Source organism: Microtus oregoni, unplaced genomic scaffold, assembly GCF_018167655.1.
Source record: "Microtus oregoni isolate MIOR12 unplaced genomic scaffold, Mior012 000000F_ref0000247, whole genome shotgun sequence".
In the NCBI taxonomy this organism is placed as follows: domain Eukaryota; kingdom Metazoa; phylum Chordata; class Mammalia; order Rodentia; family Cricetidae; genus Microtus; species Microtus oregoni.
The window spans coordinates 85005144-85028751 of NW_024543059.1; the positions used below are offsets into that span (position 1 = coordinate 85005144).

A 23608-nucleotide genomic window follows, 5' to 3' on the forward strand; every position below is an offset into this window, starting at 1 on the left:
ACCACGTGGTCTGATAACTTTCATGTACATAAGGAAAGTTATGTGTCCTTTAACTATCATTTAGTCAGTACTAAATGTGAATCTTTTGATATCTAGAACCATATTTCTATAAAATGCTGGGTGAAATGAAGGCTGGATTTTCCTTGGAGATATTGCTCCAAGGAAACATGATTAAAATGAAGAGTTACTGTGTAGCTTGGAAGAGTTTTTCTTTTCTCAAGAGAAAAATAACACTACCAGTCTTTGACCAATGACAAATTTATAAGAATGAAATGCAAATGTTTTTTTGTGTAAAGGTGTGGCCAATATCACCTTTCTAACAAATGGCATGGATTTTGATTCTCATTGGAACAGTGGAGGTCCCAGTGTGCCCACTCATCTATGTTTCCTTGTTTGATATTGCTTGGGTAACTCATGTGAAGAAAGGCTGTCTGAGTTTATAATTAATGAGTCACAAGAATAACAGTTTAGGGAAACACAATTTATCATCAATCAACCATACCCTAAAAAACAACTGTAATCTACACAGAGTGACAAGAGAGAAAAATTCAAATATTCATCTTCTTGACTTGAGATCTGATCACTTGTAATCTGGAATAACATGCTGCCTTGATTTATATTTCTGAAGATTTATAATTCATAGCATTCATTCATAAAAAAGCAAATTGTGAGATTCGTGTTTCCAGTGTGTAGACAGAATCATTTGTCGCCTGTTGAGGTGACCTTTCAGAGCACATCCAGAGCTTGACTGATGATGCCCATAAAAACAGGATGAAGGGACATCTGCCTCTTAGTTGCTTGTCATTCACAGGAAGAAGAGCAACTATAAATCGCATGCCTGTTTGGTGTCCAAAGTCATTTCCAGAAGTTTATGATTTGTAACTACAGAGCTTGACAGGATCCCAGGATGATTTGTGGAGTGTAAGGACCATTTACTTGAACTAGAAGAAATCAAAATGGCCAATTTGGTACACTTTTAAACACTTTCCAGCCAATATGAAAACTCTTAACTCTATGCACATTAGTGATCATTCTTTATTCCTCTACCCCAATAAAGACCAATCCATGAGGAAAAGGAAATTTATTTTTTTAATTTAATTTTTAAATTTTTATTTGAAAAATACAATACACAGCAGAGAATTATTTCCTCCCCCACTGTTCTCTCACAAAGGAAGCCATGGAAAATGTAACCAAGATATTTGGCTAGGATAGATCCTGAGAAAAAAAGAGGCCCAGTTAGAAGTTGAATAGACAAAGTCTGTCAAAGAAGGTTCACTTCTCTTTTAACATAAAAGACCCTTTTAAGTTACCTTAGGCATCGGATAAGACTTGTGCGGAATTTCTGCCATGCAAACAGAGGCTACTGAAGTTTTCAGTTGGAACAATTTACACTGACCTGGGCCCCAAGGAAGAGGAATAAAAATGAGGGTCTCTATCGGAAATGTATGGGATTGCCTGCTTTTATGAGACTATGTATGTACATATGTATATATCGAGATTAGTGCTTTCTTTTACAAGTCCTGGGGATTGAACCCAGGACCTGTGCATGCTCAGCAAATGCTGCACCACTGAACACCAGCTGTTGTCATGATTTTAACATTTTTCTCAAATATGTTTTCCATTATTCTCAGTAATAGCATCATGGTTAAGTAGTCTTTGCTGGGTTTGATTTATTCTCACTCAACTTTAATTTTTCCTGGATTTCATAATTGCACAACCTTCTTGATGCTTAAATAGTAGGAGTGATTTTCACTCTGATACTGTTTTGTTCTTTAATTCATAACTCTTTTAGAGTTAATTCATAACTCTTTTAGGTTTAGGAAGGTGCAAAAAAATCTTCACTGACCTTGACGTTTTTATATAATAGTTTCCAAGGGGAAAACCATTTTTTCTTGGGTCCTTCTAAAGTGAGTGTAGTACCACCAGAATTAAACAACTGTAGAAGCCTAACTAGCCACCCGGCCTTTGCTTGCTATTATGCTCATACCCTTTATTCCAGAACCGAACTGCCCATTTCTAATGCTTTCTAAAACAGTGCCTTTAAAAGGTCAAGACACAAAAGCTTGTTCTAAATTGCCAAAAAAATTGAATTGCTGTAGAGATTTCAATTTTTATAAAAAGGGAATTTCTTTATTTGGCTCTTAGTGGAAGTGTTTTGACTCCTGCAGGATTGGAATTTGACAAATGAAATACATTTGTAAGTAACGGACAAGTTGTTGGTTTTAATTATTTGCTGATTAGAGGGTAAATTAATTGTTTACTTTCAACTATTTTTCAAGACTAGAAAGATTATTTTAAAATCATTTTCCACACATATAAGTCAAAGCATCTTGGGTTAGCTTTAGAGATGCCAAGTGAATCTTTGCTTGATTCTCCTTATATTCTTTCTTTTTAGTTCCACGCAGATACTGTAAAGTTGGTCCCCTGGCCTCTTTCCTGAATGGCAGCTGAGGTACAGAATGAAGACACTGGATTTGGGCTTCCCTTTTACAAAGAGCCTCACATCCAGACACTGGAATTATGAATAGAACCCGAGATAGCTCTGTGTTTGAAAAATGTGTTTATGTTCATTAATATAAGGTAAACATTTAAAATACTGCAGACTTTCTGTAGCTCTATCTCGGCATTTCTTTATTTTTTTAACATAGGTAGTTTATCAGGACTCTTATGGCCTCATAAGGCCTCAATGTCATGAATGTTGAGGCAGTTGTGGCATATTTAAGGGGAAAAATGCAAATCCAGGGTAATTCCAAATTTCAGCTTTTTTTCTCTCTGCTTGATTAGAGGTATGGGATTGGGCATGTTATCAGTCTTGGCTTCATTTTTCTTGTGTGTAAATAAAGCCATCTTTCAATATTTGTACAGGATTACTGGGAGGATCAAATGATAAAGTAAATATAAATACATATTAACTAAATTATTAGACAATTACAAAAATACATTAATCATATTTCTAGCATCTACGTAATTGTATGGTAAGATGTGGTTCGCTCCCACTTAAATTATTTGAATTCTTGATCAGTAAGAAAGCTATGACTGGACTACAGCCAATCTTGAGACACTGTTAATGATGGAAAGTTACTCAATAATATGGTATCATGGCTGTTTTGCCTTAATCTATTCCAAATATCGCTGCATTTCAGAAACTGCAACTCAACCATTAAATCACAAGTGTCAAAGAAAAAGTCCAAATAAATAATTTTAATTATGATACATTACTTAGTGACAATAAAAATTGGCAATTCCCCCTTTAAAAGCAGAAGCACCAGTCTTAGAATGTGTAGTATGAATGGTATTTTAAGTGAAATACAGAATAATATAATGAGCAAACAATTCAGTATAGGACATACTTTCTAAAAGTAAAATGATTTCACACGCTGAAATCTGTTAGAATGGAAAAAAAGTCATGCTGCATAATAAAAAAGCCCCCGTGACTTTCAAAATTAACTTCAAATTAAATATGCTGTACTGTTGAATAGAGATATGAAAAATTAAAAAGGCTTAATGAGTCCAAAATAGAGGGTTTCTCTTTTATACAAATATAACCCACATGGAGATTTCTTTTCACATAGCCACAGAGATTCTTTTGAGAAACTAAAGCGACTATTTTATTGAAGAATTAAATTTGTTCATTTTTGTCATCATGTTTGTACTGAACACCCACACTTTGTGCTAGGTGGTAGGTGTTGGGGATACAGGAAAGAAAGCCATGGTCCTGCTCTTGAGGAGCTCACAGTCTAGTGGGGGACCAGGGCGGTGGAGCAGAGAGGGTGCTATTAAGTTTTAAATTTATAAAAAGTCTCAGACAACTTTATAAATTTCTGTGTAATCAAATAAACCTTCTTATGAATGGATGGTAAAGAGGGATGATGTCCAGTGCAGGGAAAAACCATCTGCTTCAATATCATGTGACTTCCGCAAAGGCAGTGATGTGGTTCTGGAAGAGAAAAGGGAATTCCAGAGTCAGAGTCCTGCGGAAACTGATTCTATAAAGTATTTAGCATTTTGGACAAATAACACATATTAACTTAATAAAGACTTGAGGCCCACATGCATGTTGCCAAAACACACAGTGTTGTTAAACTCACTTCTCTGTACTGTTACGTAATGTTAGCTAATCATATCTTTTATTCAGGATTCTTAAATAACAGAATGGATTAAAATGTTATACCTGCTCTGCTCAAAATTAACACTCAAATTTGCGTAGATAAAAATGGCAATACCAGATGCATTAATATTCTGTGGCGCTGTTCATGGTACTTCAATGTACAGGCTGTAGCTTCAGACTAATTGCTCCCTGTGAGACAGATGGTGCAGTGTGGGGTGAGCAAGTGTTCCGACTGAAATAGCATTCGTTAGTTGACAGAGATCTACTTAAACACTGTACTTTTGATGCATAAATTCAGGCTCCACACCAAAATCTGGGTTTGTTGTTGTTTTTATTTTTAATTTTTTTGGACTACAGAATTATTGACAACCTCCAAATGCTTTTTCCTTCAAAAAAAAAGCCATCAATTATAGAGACATAAACTTCTTAGAATGGCTAATGTTGAAATCGATTCAGGCATGTAATATGGATGCCATAGATGCTGAGATATTGTAGCAAAAACTGACATTCTATGATTAATCCTGAAGTATGTGGAATTATATTAAGGTCTAGAATAAATGGCAATCTTGTATCACAGCAACATTAGAAAAGGGTTCTCTCATCACCACTGCCCGTTCAAAGTGCTTTTCATAGCAGATATATTCAGAGTTACAGAGACAGAGACTTAGGTGTGACCATGACAGATGAAGAATAGAATTTGCTAAGTATCCATTAGCAAGTGTTCTTTCAAGTTCACATCACACCAGCAGGCAAAATACTGAGGCTTGTCCTTGAGTGCAGGGGTCCCCTGGGGAAATAATCACTGTGTGTCTTAAAAGTCATTTCAGATCCTGAAATTTAGAAAATTTAAGACAATTTTGATATTCTACGTGTCAGAGCTTCCAGACATAGATACTGGGAACCTAGGGCTCCACCTGAGCAACAACTGCTCCTAACCACTGAGAAGTCTCTCCAGGCCAATCTAAGTCCAGTTTTAAGGCTTCAAATTCTATGTGAAAATCTTCATTTTACTATGGACTTCTCTAGGCAGTGTAAACATAATCAGAATGGCATGTAAGTCAAGGCTCATTTATTTATGACGCGAAAATTTAGTCGTGGCTTCCTACTTGACAAGATCTGCCACTGACAAAAAAAGACAAAAGAACACTCCTGAAAAGTAGTCATAAACAAAAGATTTCAGAAAATGAATAATTTTAAAGATTTTAAACTATTTTAGTTTTTAAAAACGCTACATTTCTATTGAGGAAAAAAAGGGAAGCAGTAATGACACTGCAGACAAGCTAAGGGAGGGGATGAAGATCCTTGTGATATAGTGTTGGGAACCTGCGCAGAAGGGCACAGCTCTCTGTATTCGCACTAACTCCGCAACACAGCTCCACCACCAGTGCGCTGACGCGCACATACGTTTATTGCCTTAATTGGAGGTGTTCGCAGTGGCTAATCCCCATTATCCAGCCGAAGAACCTGGCAAGGCAGTCTTTATAGGACCTCCCCTGTGAATTTCCTTCTGGATCATCTTCCATACACTGGTTTTGGAACACCTACAAAATGTGGTTTACATGCGATTTAAATATTAACTTCTTCGCTTCAGTGAAAGTACTTGTTGCTTCAGAGGTCTAGGTTGCTATTGTTAGATCACACACTGTGAGTTTGAATAAGGTATAAAAGCATGCTATTGTGTTCCATGATCCTCACGAACATGCCATGTGAACATCTCTCCCAAATAATTTATAAATGTGTGATCATTTAATAGAAAGAAATGAGTAAAGTTCCCCTTTTCTCAAGATGGCAAAAAAAGACCTCATATCTTAACACGATGTTGTCAAGTCAGCTTCAGTTTTTAACATAAAATGGGATATTTGTGTTCTGATTTTTTGACTTAGGTATTTGCCCTCTTGATGAGGAAGCTGAACAACACAGTAGACTCTGCAGCTGACAAACAGGTTGAATATCGAGTGTTTAAATGTGGTCTCCATCATAATGGGAAATTGTCAAACAATTTGACCATCAAAAATTCAGCTTTCTCATATACAGCATACAGATATATGTACTTGGATGGATTTTTATTAATGTTAAATGATATGTACATAATCTTTCTTGTCCCCATTCCAGCCCTCTATTTGTGGTTTATCTATCATTTATTTTGGTGGATAATATTCAAAGGAATGAGCTAAAAATAAAAATTTTGAGAATTAAAGCAAAAAAGGAAAAAAAAGAATTAAAAATGATTAGTCAGTAGTTTTTAAATAAAATTCACCATTTGTTCTTTTATAAAGTCCATAATTTAGAAACTGTAATATCCAATTCAATCTCAAAATTCAAATATTTCTTACAAGAAGAATACAAACTCATTTGATGGCAAAAGCGTAACTAATGACACAAGACAATATATATTTTGTGTTTTGTTACATAAACAACAGTATTTAATTCCAAAGTCAGAAGTGTCTCCAGGCTACTTGTGCAACAGAATACATCATTTTCTAAAACACAAAGTATTTTGCATACTGAAAAACATCTAGCACTAAGGATTCTGGATAAGGGATGAGGTCACTGTTACGTGGATGCTGCCTACCCTTCGCCAAGGGAAGTGGATAGCATGTCATAATCGTTATTTTGTTATTTGCTTCCCTATTGCATTCATTGTTTCTGTGAGACAGGGAGCATGGACAGAAGAGCGAAGATAAAATGCCTGATGTGATGGCGTGTGCCTACAATCCCAGCAAAAAGATAGGCTGCAGAGTTCAAGGGCAGGGGTTGCTACATAGTGAGCTCAAGAATAGCCTGTGTTATAGAGATTCTTTCTGAAGATACCAAAAGTCCAACTATGATAACAAAAGTGGCACCCCGAAAGGAGAATGTGACCTCTGGTCCCCACCAATGTGTCATGCGAAGTCTCCCTCCTAATGATTTGTGAAAGGAGTGAGATCATTTAGTGAAGAGAAACCATTTTAAATTTAGTGATGAAACTATTAGAGCAATTCAGACCTGGAGCTCTGGAATTGGTGGTCAAATTCAAAGTAAGCAATTACTTTGTTTAACGAAACTCAGAATAAGAAAAAATAAAAGCTCAGATATGAACTGCATTTGACAGAAGCAATTTTTTGGACAATTTCTCTCTCTAGTGACTTTGTTTGAGTGCAAAGTTTTGTATTAATTCAGAGCTTTCTTTTAATTCAAGAAATTCCTTTTTGTGCAATTAAAAGGGACTAAAAGCTACTTTCTGAGAGAATTCTCTCTGCTTAGGAAATCTGTGGGAGGCTTTTTCTAGCAAGTTAATTAAACAGGAAAAGGATCTAGGCTCTGTTGAGGCATTAGCTACATGAGCTTAGGAGCCTGAGTATCCACAGAAGCTGCAGCTCCCAGTCCAGATTTTTAGATGCTCTGGTGCTCATCCTGGGCTTCTACTGGAGTTTGACTAAATACAGGCACAGCCTCAGAGATTTGGATTTAATTGGTCCAAGGCCTCATACAGCCGCCAGAATACAGAAAGGCTCTCTTGTTGATCCTAGTGTGCAGCCCGAGTTGAGAGCTGCTGCATCAGATCTGCTAACCCATCTGCATCGAGGCCAAGTTCTACTTTCATATCCATTGCCCGGGAAGCTTGATGTGCATAGCCCCCATCTCCAGATCTAAGCCAGTGCCTATTGCAGCAGAATCCCTGGGCTTTCATCCCAGATCTTTACCAGTTTTCAAAGTGCTATCTATCTATCTATCTATCTATCTATCTATCTATCTATCTATCTATCTATAAAATGGTCCTTGGTGCTGTAGGTATCCAAATGGTTTGTCCTCTAAGTTTCATATCCTTCCTAAGACTCAGCACTTTTCTTTTTTTTTTTTTGTTTTTTGTTTTTGTTTGTTTGTTTTTCGAGACAGGGTTTCTTTGTGGCTTTGGAGCCTGTCCTGGAACTAGCTCTGTAGACCAGGCTGGTCTCGAACTCACAGAGATCCGCCTGCCTCTGCCTCCCGAGTGCTGGGATTAAAGGCGTGCGCCACCATCGCCCGGCGGCGACTCAGCACTTTTCTATCTGCCACAAATTTCATCCATATTCTCAGCTATGTTCCTAGAAATATATCATGTTTAGGAATGTAAACTCCTAGCTTCCCTCATCTAACTGCACAATTTGACCATGTGAACACTTATTGACTACTAATTCCTACATCGTCCTCACCAGCTTTAGGTCCTAATTTTTTCTCACTCACCTGGACCCCATGATGATCTGACTATGATTAACAGCATCCCCAAACCTCTTATCCCTATGCTCTGACTTAACCTGCTGGGAAATGGTTCTCCTGTCTCTTCCGAGGTGATGCTAGGAAGTGAAGGAGGGTTTCCCCCAATGTCTTTGTCTACCACATCTGTCTCACTGCCCTCTGGGTCTGCTTGCAAAATAATGTCTTTTGTCACTATAATAGAAACTCAAAAGGCCTGAGGAATATATTACCAGCTTTTGATGGAGTGTTTGTTCACGTTTCATTTATTATAATCCTAATAGAAATCACACTGACATACTTAGTAACTAAAACTTATCCATAAGTTGTTCTTATGCTTCTTTCGTGCTGATTTAACCTAAGTACAATCTTGTTTGTTTGGTTCCTTTCTAACCTTTAAAAATGCTTTAGATTGGTTACATAAGCATACAGAAATCCCCAGTAAAGAAGAATATGAGGATGCAGATAAAGGAGCAGGTGCATAATAAACTCCTTTATAACCAGTTGCTGATTAGCACCCAGAATCTTGCCTGTTTCCACAAAAAATGCACTAGTCAGTAAAAATCCAGATGGCCCACTTTGGAAATTCCTTTTCCAGGTGGTGTGTGTGTGTGTGTGTGTGTGTGTGTGTGTGTGAGAGAGAGAGAGAGAGAGAGAGAGAGAGAGAGAGAGAGCATGTGCATGTGTATCTATAATTTATAAATGAAAAATGTTTGTTAATACAAAATCTGTACATTAATTTTATGTAAGCTGCATTCATAATTTCCTTTGATCACATTCAACCTAAATGCCTTCTAGTCAGCTGCTGGGAAAAGAAGCTGTGATACAGTCACAAAACAGAACACCTTTTGCCAGATGATGGTGGCACACACCTTTAATCCCAGCACTCAGGAGGCAGAGGCAGTCAGATTGCTTTGAGTTCAAGGCCAGCCTGACCTACAGGCTGAGTTCCAGGAAAGGCTTCAAAGCTACACAGAGAAACCCTGTCTTGAAAAACAAAAAACAAACAAAAAAAGCACCACACAGAGAACACTTCACTCTCATCAATAAAAGAATGGGCGGACAGCTTATTGACAAGGTAAAGAGCATCTAAGGAAGAGACCCATGATTGACTCTGGCCTCCACAGACACATACATATGTACGCCAGATATACACACACATACATGGAAAAGAATTCAAGTACTTATGATTAGATATAGGTTCTTCTTGTTCATCTTTGTTTTATTTATCTGAATACTTTCTCCCTTCCTCTTATGTTTCTTCCATTCCTCCTCTTTACAGCTTCCCTCTCTCCTCCTCCCTTCCATTGCTCTCTCCTACCTTCTTTTCTTTTTATTTCAGTTTTTCATATCTGGTATCCAGCTCAGGGTCTCAAGCACAGTAGGCAATCGACTACTGAACTACAACCTCAGACCTGCATTTTAATTTTTAAAGAAGATATTCAAATTACTGACTTTTGCTTTTTGACTGTTTCTTTCCGTAGAACAATAAATTAAAAATAAAGGTTTGGTTTCATAGGACATTGGACTTGGTTTACTGTTTATTCCAGTCATTGTAGATATTTAAAAAGTGTGACCTCTGCAGAGTGTTTTCATAGTTCTTAGATGCTCCAGACTGAGGCAATGAGGTGGACACCTCTGAACACTTCTGTGTGTACAAATGCACATGCTGCTGGGACAAGATTGCTCATCCAGCATTCCACCATCGCTTATTTCCTCCTTAACTAATGACTGAATGAATCATATCTGCCTAAGCTACACTCATCACCCCCATGCCATTCAAAAGTAATTCTCAGAAAGATGCTTTTATAGAAGGCTGCTGGATAACTGGGAAAAAGGCTTGCCTGTTATTCTTATACCTTGAATAATATGATTCATATATTGTGTAGAAAAATAAATCCTGAACACACAGACATAAAGAAAAAAAAGCAATGATTTGAAACCATGGCACAGGACACTAGTGTATCCAGTGTCTAGTTAGTCCAAAGGATGTTAATAGCTGCTGCAATTATTCTTTTTTCTCATTTTTTAAAAGTATTTTTTAAACAATACATTTTAATCATATTTTCCTTCCACAAACTCCTTCCAGATTCTCCTCAATTTACTATCCACCTAACTTCATGTTCACTCCATCTATCATCTATCTATCTATCTATCTATCTATCTATCTATCTATCTATCTATCATCATCTATCTATCATCTATCTATCATCTATCTATCTATCATCTATCTATCATCTATCTATCTATCATCTATCTATCTATCTATCTATCTATCTACCTATCATCTATCATCTATCTATATCTATCATCTATTTATCTATCTATCTATCTATCTATCTATCTATCTATCATCTATCTACCTATCTGATTATCATCTAACTATCATCTACCTACCTACCTATATATACACCTATCTATATCAATCTGCCTATGTCTAGCTAAAATAAGCAACAAAAACAGAAACTAACAAACACATAAAAGAACAAAAAAGAAAGAAACAAAAATCAACACAAATAAACAAAAAGAGCCCAGGAATAGATGCCTGCTGCATTTTATTTGTTTCCATTTTCTTTTTAAAGCAAAATAAAATACAATTGGCTACCTGTTTCTGCCTTCCCAGCACCCCGGTTACAGACACTCTTGACAGCACCTGCCTTTTGTATGCATTCCAGAGATTCCCAACGCACCCCTCATGCTTGTGGACCAAACAGGTTACTCACTATATCATCTTTGCTCCATCTCCCTCCTACCCATCCCTGCCTGGGCAATAAAAGGTATCACACTGTCCCTCATGTTTGTCACAGTGTCACACTAAGGGATCTAAATTCATGTTCTGATTACCCCCGTTTGGTATAAAGTATATTTAGCTCAGTTAAATTTCTTAAAATGTGTGAGAAGGATTCAGGAACAATCTAAACATTTCCCTTATGGAATCTTCAACTTCTATCTGCGTTAAGAAGCTGCAAGATGTGGTTCTCTGTCCTCATTTAGAGAATAAAACGATAGAGTGTGTGAGGAGATTCAGACCATGGGAATTTTCAAGAAGATAACTTTATTGCTGTACAGTTTCATTCGGTGTTTGTTGACTCACTGCATATCACGGTTCTGTGCAGCTTAATTCCTGCTCCATAAAGTTGGTAGGGTACTTGAGGGCAATTATTTCTCTTGCTTTTGATCTGCTTAGCTAATTTTAAATATTTGTTTATATTTATATGTTTGAGTGGGTTTTTTTTTGTATGTATGTATACCAAAGGTATGCCTGGTACCCAAAGAATAAAAAAGATTGTATCTTATCTTAGGAGACTGTCTGGAACTAAAGACCACTGTGAATTGTCAAGTGGATAATGAGAGCTGAACGCGGGTTTTCTGGATGAGCAGACAGTGCTCTTAACCACATAGCCATCTTGCTTTACTGATATTTATTGTTTCGAATGAAAGTAATTACCCACTCAGTTTGGTTATCCCCATTTCATTTAAAAAGAATTCTTTCATTTGGAATGAATCAAGACCAAAGTTTGGAGTGGGAAAGTATTTCCCTCAACATGGGTTTATTTATGCTGTATTTGGTAGAAATTCCTAAATTTTGCAGTAATTTGCTTTGATAATCAACTATTATGATATCAAGACCTTCTTTATTCTTCCTAAAAATAGAAGACAAAAGACAGTAGAACTATAAATTGTTACATCATCATTTCCTAGAATAAAACACAGATCCTTGATTCTTGGATTTCCAAGGGAAATTCATATTGTTTCGAGTTTCTGAAAACATCCCGAAGCTAACAACGCTGCCAATTCTGCTGGAAATGAGCCTTGAAGGAGGAAGCAAACAGAATGAGTTTGGGAGAAAGGGAGGTGTCATATCCAAAGGGAGCTAATTCCCTGGGTATGAGACAGTAGAAGCTTTAAGAGAGCCTATAAAGGAAAGAGGCCTGCATATGCAAAAACCATAGCCGCTGTACTGATAGGGCTTAAGGTGACTGCAGGTGGACCAAGGAAATCTGAACCCTGAAGTGAGTACATGGGAGCTACAAGCAAGATTTCTGTGTTTAATTTGGCAGAGAAAAAGAGACAGAGCACATTTTAAAAGGAAATAGAAGAGGGATGTAAAGTATCCTGAAAAGATTTTCTTTTTTTGCTAAGGAATTTTGGTCAGTCTGAACCTATCAATTAATGGGTTTAATGAGGAAGGTTTGATGACCTTCTAGAAATCAGCTTAAGAAAATGGAATATTTTAAAACTCTAATGATCTTTAGTTGTGCATTTATTCATAATAGCACATAGCATAGCATCTGATTATAGACAGAAAGAGGAAGTAAAGGTAGAGGGGGGAGAACAAGAGTCAGAAAAAAGAAGAGAGGAAACAGAAAGAAAAGGGAAGGTCTGGGAGTGGACATGATGTCTTGTTTCACAGTCTTATTTTCTCTTAAGGTCTGAGCATTATTGTATTTGTTCTCTCACTGTTTCTGCCTATTTTTCTGTCTGTCTCTGCCTCTGCCTCTCTCTTCTCTGTCTCCACCTCTCTCTGTATCTCTATCTCTATGTATCTCTCTGTCTTTGTGTATCTGCATTTCTCTGTTTCTGTCTCTCTCTGTCCCTCTCTCTCCCCCTCACCTCACCATACCCATACTCCTCTACAGATAGTAGAGGTAAATATCTTGGTGTTATTTTGAATAACAGCCTTCACTTTGCACATATACAAGATTTTATATACATAACATTTCTTTTGAGTCAAGTCAAAACACCTACAATACTAGAACTTAGGTGAAGGCAGAAGAATAAGAATTTCAAGGTTGTCCTAGGCTACATGGAAAATTTGAGACCTACTTGGTTTACATAAGACCCAGTTTCAAGTACCCTAACCCCACCAAAATTTATTTTTAAAATACTTTACAATAGATCTTTTTGTATTTTGATGTACCTGTTCCTGTTGTATTTTAATACTATAATAATAATAATAATAATAATAATAATGCCTTGTTGAGTTTCACAGGTATCATCCAGTGTTCCAAATATTCTGTGACTAACTTAAGGAAGTCTCACATTGGAATCTTATAAACCAGTTTCCAAGCAGGGCTGTGGTGGTACACGCCTTTAATCCCAGCACTCTTCTTGCTTTTCAAACTCACCTTAGTTCTAGAAAATTAGTATTTTACTTACATACAAACTAGTAAGATTACATAAGCTTTTTCTATACATCCTTAATTTTGCTTAATTCACCTTCTGGTCTTCCTTTTCTCCTGTGTCCTGTGCCCATCTCCACATAAATCTTTAGCTCACAGTACGCTCTTCTTTCATAATACATATTATACTATCAGCTCTTACTAAATGTTTTCCTGGTTTTTCAAGATCACGTACATTTCATTTTGGTTCAGCCTTCCCCTAGTCCCTCATTTCTTCATTCTCACTGCTCCGCTACCCACTAGAACCCTTCTTTCTCAGCATTGCCCCTCTTTACTTTCATTTCAGCTATATTCTAAAAATTTCTGCTTCCCAAAGTCATTCTTTTTCTGACTTATTTCTAGTTTCCTGGATTCCACATATACTCCAGGTTTAAAATAAATTGAAGCTAAGAATCCACATACAAAAAAGATACGGTTTTCATTTTTAGGGACCTGAGTCACCTTACTCAGTACTTTTATTTTTCCATTTCTATACTTTTTCTGCATAGTCAGTGAGTTTATATTTCTTTATAGTTGAATAATATTTCACTGTGTATGTGGGTTTGAGGCCTGCTTGGAAGGAGGAAATTCATGCCAGGTACTGTAAGCATGATCAAATCCCATGGTTATGGAATTCATTGGACCTAGGGGAGCACCTATTAAAGCTGTTTTTTCAAATGGCCATGTTGTCAAATTGTCTTCTAAATGTCTATGGCTACAGTAGTCAACCTGCGCTGCTCCTCACCTTGCTTACAGATGTCAGAATGAACGATCATGAGTGCTCAGCCGTGGGCAGGACCTCTGCATCAGCTCTTTCTTGCATATGTCTCAGGGAACATCATGGAAGATGGAGTGGAAAAAAAACCTAAGAGCCAGAGGAAGAGGAGAAAGGCTGCACCTTGCTGTCCTGGCCCCACGTGATGTTGCTGCTCTTTCAGTGAATTCTAGGCAGCTGTGCTAACCTTCACACGTCAAGTCAGTTAAACTTCTAGCACTACGTGGGGAAGAGCTCCTTAGGCCCCATTCCTACCTGAAGAGCATTGATAGTTAATTGGTGCAGAGGGAGAAAGAATCACTTTTCTTTATGGATTGGTCACTAATACATTAGGCATGTCTTGTTGATGATTCCAAACCCATGAGGCATATGGGAAGCACGAAATAGACGTAGTGGGTTTTTCTAAAGGAATTGTAAAAGGAGGACATAAATTGAGAGGGAGATGTAATGTGGGTCCTAGAATGTGTAGACATGGGAGACTGACGAATGGATACGACACACAGGTGAATACTTGAATACTATCCATAAATAGAACAAACGACGTTGGTACCTGGGCTATGCTGTAACACATGCTTAACAGTGTCCTACTGACCCCATGAGCCTTAAAGTGTACTAAGAACTCACCCTACCCTACACATTGACTTTTACTCATTCAAAAATAAAGCATTTGCTTTTGTTATAGTAAAGAGTAACTGACGGTTTATTCTACACGTGATAAGGCAGAGTGGGACATTGTCTGAGGGAAGGGAGGTAAAGAGTTGGTGGGCTGGAAGGAGAGAGCAGCAGGAGAGCGGTACAAATGAGAACAAACATAAATAGACATGAATTTGAGAAAAAACAAGGAAGGAGTACATGAGAATAGCTGAAGAAAGGAAAGGAGAAAAATGATGTAATTATATTTTAATTTAAACTAAAAAGAACTTATTAAAATATGTGAGCCTGGGGCTGGAAAGAAGCTGTGAGCTAGCCCTTGAGTAATCATTTAACTAATTACAATCGCAAAGAACCACAGCAGCATTTAGGAAACATACCCTATCTGGTTTACAGAAGTTGCAAGAACAATTTTTAGAAAGTACTTGACTTCTTGCTCCCAAGGACACCCACTGAGACCTGGACCTGCTGTTTCAAACAATGTCTGTGCACAGACTCAGCCCATCCTAACCCTCAGTACCTCTTCCATCAAGGAAGCAGAGCAGGAGCTGGCGAGCTGCCTGAGCCTTGTGCACTGAGGTTCAGAACATGTCTCCCGTGCACTGTGTGATGACAGTTTTTGAAGCACTTTCCTATTGATAGAGAACATGGGATAAATAAAGTATACTTTATTAAAAAAGGGATATTTTTGAAAATAAATATCTGCCTACATGTGAGGCCCTGAACGGTATTTCTTAGACTCTAGCAAAGTGCTGAATGAGTTCTATGCATAGTCACCAAGCATGAGGGATATCCATGGGTACCTTAAATGAAGTATGTATTTTCTAAGATGATCTTTTCAGTACTAAATGCTTGCTAAATGACACCTTAGATTCTGAGGTTGAGTAGTCAGAATAGTAGCTGTACACTTTCTGAATGCAGAAGCAGAAATAACTGTTGAATGTGGTCTAGAATGGAAGTCATGAGTCACCTGCACAGATGCTACTTTTTCCAAAGGGCTTTCTACTCGAGGAATGTTGATCATCGGCATCCGGGCCACACTGTCCCTGTGCATGTGCCCATTTTCTGGTTGTCTTCCTTTGAAATTATTTACCACGCACACAACCTAAAATTTCAGGAAACAATTGCCGTTAAGTAAGTCATGCATCCTGCAACTATCAACCTTCTGAGGAGTTTGATAACACTCCTTATAGCAACCAAGATTTAAAAGTACCTAAATGTTATATGAATAAAACTTTACATCCAGATTTACCATGAATAAATTTCAATAGTCATTTCAATTCAGATAGGTTCGAGAAAATTTACCGATGAATATGTATCAGAATGAATCATGACAATTCTGCTTTTCCAAAATGTTCATTCATGTATAGACACTATTCAATCCAATTCAAAATTAACACGATAACCTTATAAAAAATTAATAGCAAGCTAACCTCTCTGTAATGTGACTAACCTCCAACTTAATTTTCATGCTTATTATTTCTTACTGCGTCAAGATTATTACATTCACACTAATCCTTGACAGTTGGCACTCTCTAATTTAACAATATCCATTTAATTATACTGGTTTATTGTCTACTGTATCTCATATATATGTAAGATTTGAACAATAGCTTACCAGAGTGACTACTGAAACAGAAGACCCTTCACATAAAGGAAACTGACCCTCATTTTAACTGATTCTATTCCAGACGTGAAAGAATGTGAATCAAAGCATGCATGAAAATTAAGTTCTTGCAATGCTAAAAATATACATTCCTAATGCATCTCCTAAAGTTTCAGATGTAGTGGGTGAAAAATAGGGTATAGAAGACAGAACTTTTAAATGTATTCCAGAAGTTTCTGCATCAGGTGAATCATATTTAAGGAATAAAAATTTAAGCCACACAGGAAAATTATTTTTATGTTGACTTTATATTAACCACTGGGTAATGTGTTTTTTTCCCCTGGGATCTATATTCTAGAATAAATATGACTTAATTGTAGTTCCAACCTGATACTCATTCTAAATTACACAAATGCTATCTCTATAATGATATGTTTAAATTTATTTTTATAAATTCATCATTGGAAGATTTTTTGTTAAACCTATTAATTAATATTCACTTTGTTTCTAAAATTATTTAAAGATTTATTCTATTTTATGTGTATTAGTATGTTGCTTGCATACATGGATGTGTGTCATTTACATGTTTATTGCCAAATGAGGTCAGAAGAGGTCAGATGGCCTGAAACTAGAGCTGCAGGAGGTTGTGAGCCAACATTTGGGTGCTGGGAATAAAGCATAGGTCCTCTGCAAGAACAGCCAGTGCTCTTACCACTGAGCCATCTCTTCACCTACATTATTGCCAAGTAATTCTAAATACCAATTAAATCTTGGGTTATCCATTCTTGAATAAAATATATAAATGTGTGAAATAATAACATAAACTATAATACTTTATATCACAAATTATTTCTTTTCAAGCTGTAATTTACTTTAAAAAAAAAACCTTACTATGTCCTAGAAGAGCTATAGGTTAACAATATCAGACCCCCAAAAGTGCAATACCACAGCTTTGTGGTATTTATCTTTAAATAAGGGCTTGAAGGTTGTTATTCAGTATGCTTTTTCTCTTATGAAGTTGTCATTTTCATTATCCCACAAAAGACTAAAAGAAATTGATTGCTCAAGAAATAGAGTCAGAATATTTTCCCTAGGAAGGAAAGATATTAAATAATGTAGCAAATATTTTTGATGTTGTAGGCTCATAGTCAATGGCAACTACTCAACTCTTCCCTTTTGAAGGGAAAGCAGCAATTCCATTTGTTCAAAAGAGAAAAGACATGTTGACAGTCTGATAAACTTCCCTCACTAAAAGAGGCAGGAGGTCAAATTTGGTCTGAAGGCTGAAATTTGATAAATGAGCATTTTTCTAACACACAAAGAATAGATCTGATAATTTTAGGTAAAAACTTCAATGAAACAAAGAGTTTCATGTCCATATCATAGCACACACGCTTCCAGAAATCACTCTCCTCACGTTTATTCAGGCGAGAGCTCTTACTTCAACTCAGAACTCACTATACCCACTAGTCTATCTACACAGCCTGTCCAAAAGGTGGTTTTTCTCAGCATTCCATGTACTAGGATTACAGACATGCACATTGCTCTCCAAGCATTTTCATGGGTTCTGGAAGTCCTCACATATGTGCAACAAGTGCTTCTCGCTTTGCCATTGATGTCTCCCCTGAGCCCTTAGTTTGGCAAGCTCACTGTGTTTCAGAGTGTCTGCTTTCCTATGCTCATACAGAACTCTGAGTCTGTCTGTCAGAGCAGTAGACTCAGTATGAAATTTCACAGCGGGTAAAGAAGTATGTTGACTCATGTCTCTTCTAAGACACAAATTGGGAGTCCCATCTGAAGTTTGCTGCCTTTGTACCCCACCTGTCACAGTGAGTGGCATCATTCATGAATGACCACACTAATGAATGCACATGCATTCTGGCCACAGATTGTCAAATTGTATGGTCTATTATCTTTAATTAAAAATTAATTTCTGCCAGGTGGTGGTGGTGCACCCTTTAGTCCCAGTACTTGTGAGCCAGGCGGATCTCTGTGAATTCAAGGCCAGTCTGGTCTACAAGAGCTAGTTCCAGGAACAGGTCCCAAAGCTACAAAGAAACCCTGCCCCAAAAAAACAACAAAAAAGTTAATTTCCTTTCAAGCACTATGTTTTATATCAATGGCTTCCAGTCATTTAAGTTTATATTCTCCTAAAAAGATTACACTAATTAACCACCACCACACATATTTTTGGTTTCTCTATGTTGTATTAATAATAAATTTTTATGTATTCACTTTTTTCTTCCCATAATTATTATGTATGTACCTTGTGGAGTCAAACAGTATTAGCTCCTAATTTGGTTATCTGTTTTTAATTTGTAAAGTGAGGGCGATATATCTCAATAAAATGCTGCAGTGATTGTTACTCGTACATAAGATCATATGACAAGCTATTATTGGGATCAACAAAGCTGAACACTTCTGCTTAACAATTCCATCTATCATGTTCGGGAGAGGTGAGGTTTTTAAGTCATCCAATTTTTGTAACAATAATAATCAGCACCTGCTGCTCAAGAATTAGTTTTGTATTTTGCTAAGTGTGATGATTCTACTCTTTACCCTTGAGCAAAATGTACAGGGGTGCAGACAGATTTAGGACACAACACAATTCCTTGTAGGATTCTATCAGTACAGACTGATACATATAGAAGTCAAGGGGGAGATGAGAAGAAGGTAATGACAGGTACAGCCTAGAAAACGTGGGATGTGTCTGAGTCAAATCTTAGCAATGTAGAAGACTGGAATATCAGTGTAAGAGCTGGGCATGATAAGCAGTGAAACAAGGCCATGCTTACTACACGTGAAAATTCATTGAGTCTTTTAAAGAGCTCAGGGTAACAAATTAAACAGTTATTCTTTCATGCCGCCCACATACAAGACCATATTCCAGATACATGAAAAGATAAGCAGTGAACAAAACGAACAGAAATATTTCTCCACAATGGCTTATTTGCAAGAGAAATATGAAATGCGGTGTCTAGGAGTTGCAATGTGTTAGTGAGAAACACAAGAAAGGACTAAGGAGAGAAGATGTTCTGAACATGGTTTGGGGAAGGTTTCACTATATGATGAATAGTGAGCTGCGATTGATGTGTGCGGGGTCACATGCATGCAGTGGCAGGACTCAGATATCCCTGCTTCTCATTTGCAACTGAAATGCACAAAAAGAAGGGGCATTCCCCCAGAACAAATGTGTAGGAAGGGCAGGTTTGTTTTTGATAAGGGAAGGAGGCTGATTGTGATTTCATGAGCTGGTTTCATGTACACAGAGAAAAGTGCAGGATACTTTTCACTAGGAAATAAGCAATTGGAACATCGTTGACCCTGGAAGTGCAGTAGAATGACTGGAGTTGAGGCATCCGGGAAGGTTTGTTTTGCCTTGTTATTGACAATGCACTATTGCAATAATTGCAATATAGGCCAAGCCAGCAAGGTGTTGGTGTGGGGGATATCTGTAGGAGTACATGGGATAGGAAGCCCACAGTTCTGATTAGAAGGACTGATATAAGACACAGAAGGAATAATTGGGAAATGGAAATGAACTTGAAGTAGATGAGTCACTGCTTGTTGGGGATGAACTGGGAGAATGAGTCAGAGGTAAATGCTATGTGTAGATAAAGGGTGGTGAGCGGAGGTGTCTTTAGAACAAGACAGCAGCTTAGAGTAGACTGATTTAATTTTATGTTGGACTCATTTTAGAATCCTAAAACCCTGCAAGATAATTGCAGGACATTTGGAAACCAGAGTTGGAGTGGCTGCACAAAATTCAAAATAAATGCCCTACTGAGTTATCCAAATAAGGGATCTGAGAGTCATCCTGACTTGTTTCCTGTCCCTCATCCACATCATCTTGTGTTCCCTCAGGCTCTCTTTCTTCCCTTTCTCTTCCAAAGATTGTCTCTTCTTTCTGTGTCTCTATGGCTCAGTTTAGACTCTGATTTCCCTGGTTCTTCATAACATGTCTCCTCCATCTTCACCTGCAGTGTTATGCTAGAGCATATTTTTAAAGCACAGATCTCAAATGGCAAAAGCTAGTGAGCGGAAGCAAACTACCACTTATGGAATTGTGCTTTACTCATTTCCATGGCCGTTCACTAAGCATGTACTACTTTGCTTGACCTTCTGTAAGTTCAAGAATGAGCCTCCTGGGAGGTTGTGATTGTTCTCATATACAGAAGGATACAGGAGCACAGAAAGGTTCAATAAAGTACTTGAAGGGACAATTGAGTACATAAAGAAACTTGGACTCAAACAAGTCCATTCGATTTCTACTCTTTTGAAGGCAGGGCATACTAACTCCCCTACAGTTTAAACAAAAGTCCACATTATTCTTTTGGCACACAAAACTTTTCCATGCCTCTAACCTTCATGATGGGAGACTAGTATCATTCCAGGAAGCTGTGCTTTCTCATTCATAAGCTGTTTCCTGGGCCTGTGGTATAGGAAGAGTTCCATGCCTACTGTCCTTATACAGGCTTTCATGTTGTCTATGTGGCCCGTGTTTTGTTCTCATTCCTTGTGCAGAATCCAGACTTATCCTCTTTCTAACCTCCTCCAGTTGATATATCACTTTTTTTTTTTTTTTTTTTTTTTGCTTTCTTGAGACAGGGTTTCTCTGTGGCTTTGGAGCCTGTCCTGGAACTAGCTCTTGTAGACCAGGCTGGTCTCAAACTCACAGAGATCCGCCTGCCTCTGACTCCCAAGTGCTGGGATTAAAGGCGTGTGCTACCACTGCCCGGCCAATATATCACTTCTTCCTGACAGGTCTGTCACCCCAATAAAGTTAATATTTCCAGTACCTATCAATAAATTGTATGTAATCCTCTATAAAGTGTAATGTCTGTTTTCTTATTTGGATTGTAACATATTTAATATCTGAGATGTCTCTCGTTTTGTTCTCAAATATTTCTTCACATCACCAAGGTCAGCACTTGTATTGGAGTAGGGACTTGGTAGCATTTTATTTTACGGTGGAAGATGGGGAAGGGGAATTTAAGGGACCAGGCTAATCCCCAAACAAAACTCTAGCTCATGGTGGAATCTAGCTATACTCCCATGAGCTTCCTTGACTTACCAGTTTTCGCCTATAGGCACTCACATTCATAAGTGATCATTAATGAGAACACGATTCATCTTTAGCTACATGATTGAAGCACCGTTTTGGTGTGACCCTTTCATGGAGTCATTTTTCTCATGTGTAATAATATTTAAAGAGTGATTTCAGAATGTGTGTAATATACATTCTTGGATTGAATATGCACAATAGAGTGGCTTGAGCTCAGGGAGATGTACAGGCTAGCTCTTCATTTTTCTAGTTCTCAGTTAGGGATATGTCTAACATGACACTAGCGTCTGGTTTTAAAGGATGGCCAGACTAAGGCACTAAGATGCTCTCTGGAAGGGTAGGAGGATTGCAATGGCCAGGGGAAAAACAGTAGGAGGCTGATGAGGCGCCAGGGAAGATAATCTACACCAAGGGAGCTGAGTTCGGTGGCATCATAATTTCCATCACTTTTCTGTTTTGTTTTGTTTCTTTTAAATGTTAACCAGTCTCAACTGTGATGAGTGAAAGCAAGGAGAGTTTGGCCCTGAGTTTCATGAGGCATCAAGCGACTTCAAAGAGACAGGGTATTAAAGGGTAACTTCAGCCTGTCTGTTGCTATATTTGGATGATGAAATTTAGCCAAAAGAGTCTGCAAGACTCAACAGTAAGCAATCTGTAGCTTATCTAGGAGCACACCTGTAACCAAGCAACTGAATCTCAGCTATTCACTTCACCTCAATCTCTAGCCAATCAGAATCCATGAGCTGCCAGAATTTTTCCATAAAAGGCAAATGGTGACTGGGGTCCATCAGGTTATTTAGGATCTCTTCCTCTTCCACTGACTGTACCTGCACACCCAGTCTATGATAGGGAGAGACATGCTGACTGACAAACACATCACAGATTTAAAAAAAAAAAAAAAAAAAAAACCTTTCAATCCAGAGTCCTTCAATGACCTTGAGACTCACAGTGAATGGCATCACAAGAGGAAACAAAGGGTGGGGGGACGAAGCTCAGGATGCTGAGCAGACATGAGATCATGCCCATTAATTTCCTACAGGAGGTTTTAGAAGAAACATTGCATTTCAAATTCCAGGCATGTAATTTGTACTCAAACCTCACACATGTTTTTTTATTGCCCACTGATTATTAACTGGACAAAGGAGGCTGAGGAAGGAAGAAGCAAGTATTGTGAGAATGAATCCAACTGAATTGAAATGGAAGTGTTTCTGAAGTTCTAAGGTGTCCCTGTAAAAGGGCCTTTGATTTATAAACTGTGCATGGGGTCACCTAAGTAGGACGGTAAAAGTCTCCACAAGTAACGGGCTGATGATTTTCAACTCAGGCTGAAAACTTTAATCGAACAAAATTATAGATTCATTCAAGTATATGCTTTAGCAGGCATATGGGTAGCCCTCCACTAAAAGGCTCTGACATTCTTCACTATGTGGAAGACATGACTGGGGATGCTAGTGTTCCCATCCCAATCTCAGTCCCCCAGGAGAAATGATGCATCTCACAATCCTATGCCATGTGAACACTGGAGGTGTGGATCTCATTAAGTGCCCAGACTGAAGAAGGCATGAGGCACTTGGGTCCAGGAGGATGTTTTCCTTCACTAGAGGCAAACTATCCTGAGGAATTTTGTGGATATAAAAACAATGCAGTCTACAATACTAACTGAGAAGGGACAGGTGAGATAGCTCAGTGGATAAAGGTACTTGGTGGCCTGAGTTTAACTTTCAGCCCTCACATGGTAGAATGAGAGAACTAACTCTCACGAGTTGTCTTTTGGATCTACACACACATGCCATGGCACATGCGTTACCTGCCCCATAAATACAAAATGTAAAATGCTATTTGAGGAGGAATGATTTTAGCTCTGCTCCATTTTATATAAAAGTATTTTAAGTGCAGAATTTATTTATTATTCTTCCCCAAACCTAATCTTAAGGAGAATAAATGCAAGAAAAAAGAAATGAGCAACCATAAACATATATATTTCACATAATGTATCACAATGATTCATCCTTGCATTTGCTTAGAAGTG

General features: G+C 37.7%; 1 protein-coding gene across 2 annotated transcripts in view; it reads right to left on the bottom strand.

Annotated features, from left to right (window-relative positions):
• Window positions 1-3186: 3186 nt before the first annotated feature.
• Plppr5 (phospholipid phosphatase related 5) overlaps window positions 3187-23608 on the bottom strand; it is a 100005-nt gene continuing 79583 nt past the window's right edge. Inside the window, exons 5-6 of one of the 2 annotated variants that reach the window (XM_041656831.1) lie at window positions 15879-16013; window positions 3187-3937 (exon numbers count right to left, since the gene is read on the bottom strand). In XM_041656831.1, the coding sequence (XP_041512765.1) occupies window positions 3905-3937; window positions 15879-16013 (168 nt within the window). In that variant the 3' untranslated portion in view covers window positions 3187-3904. The remainder of the gene's footprint in view (window positions 3938-15878; window positions 16014-23608) is intronic. The other variant, XM_041656837.1, reaches the window with a different exon arrangement.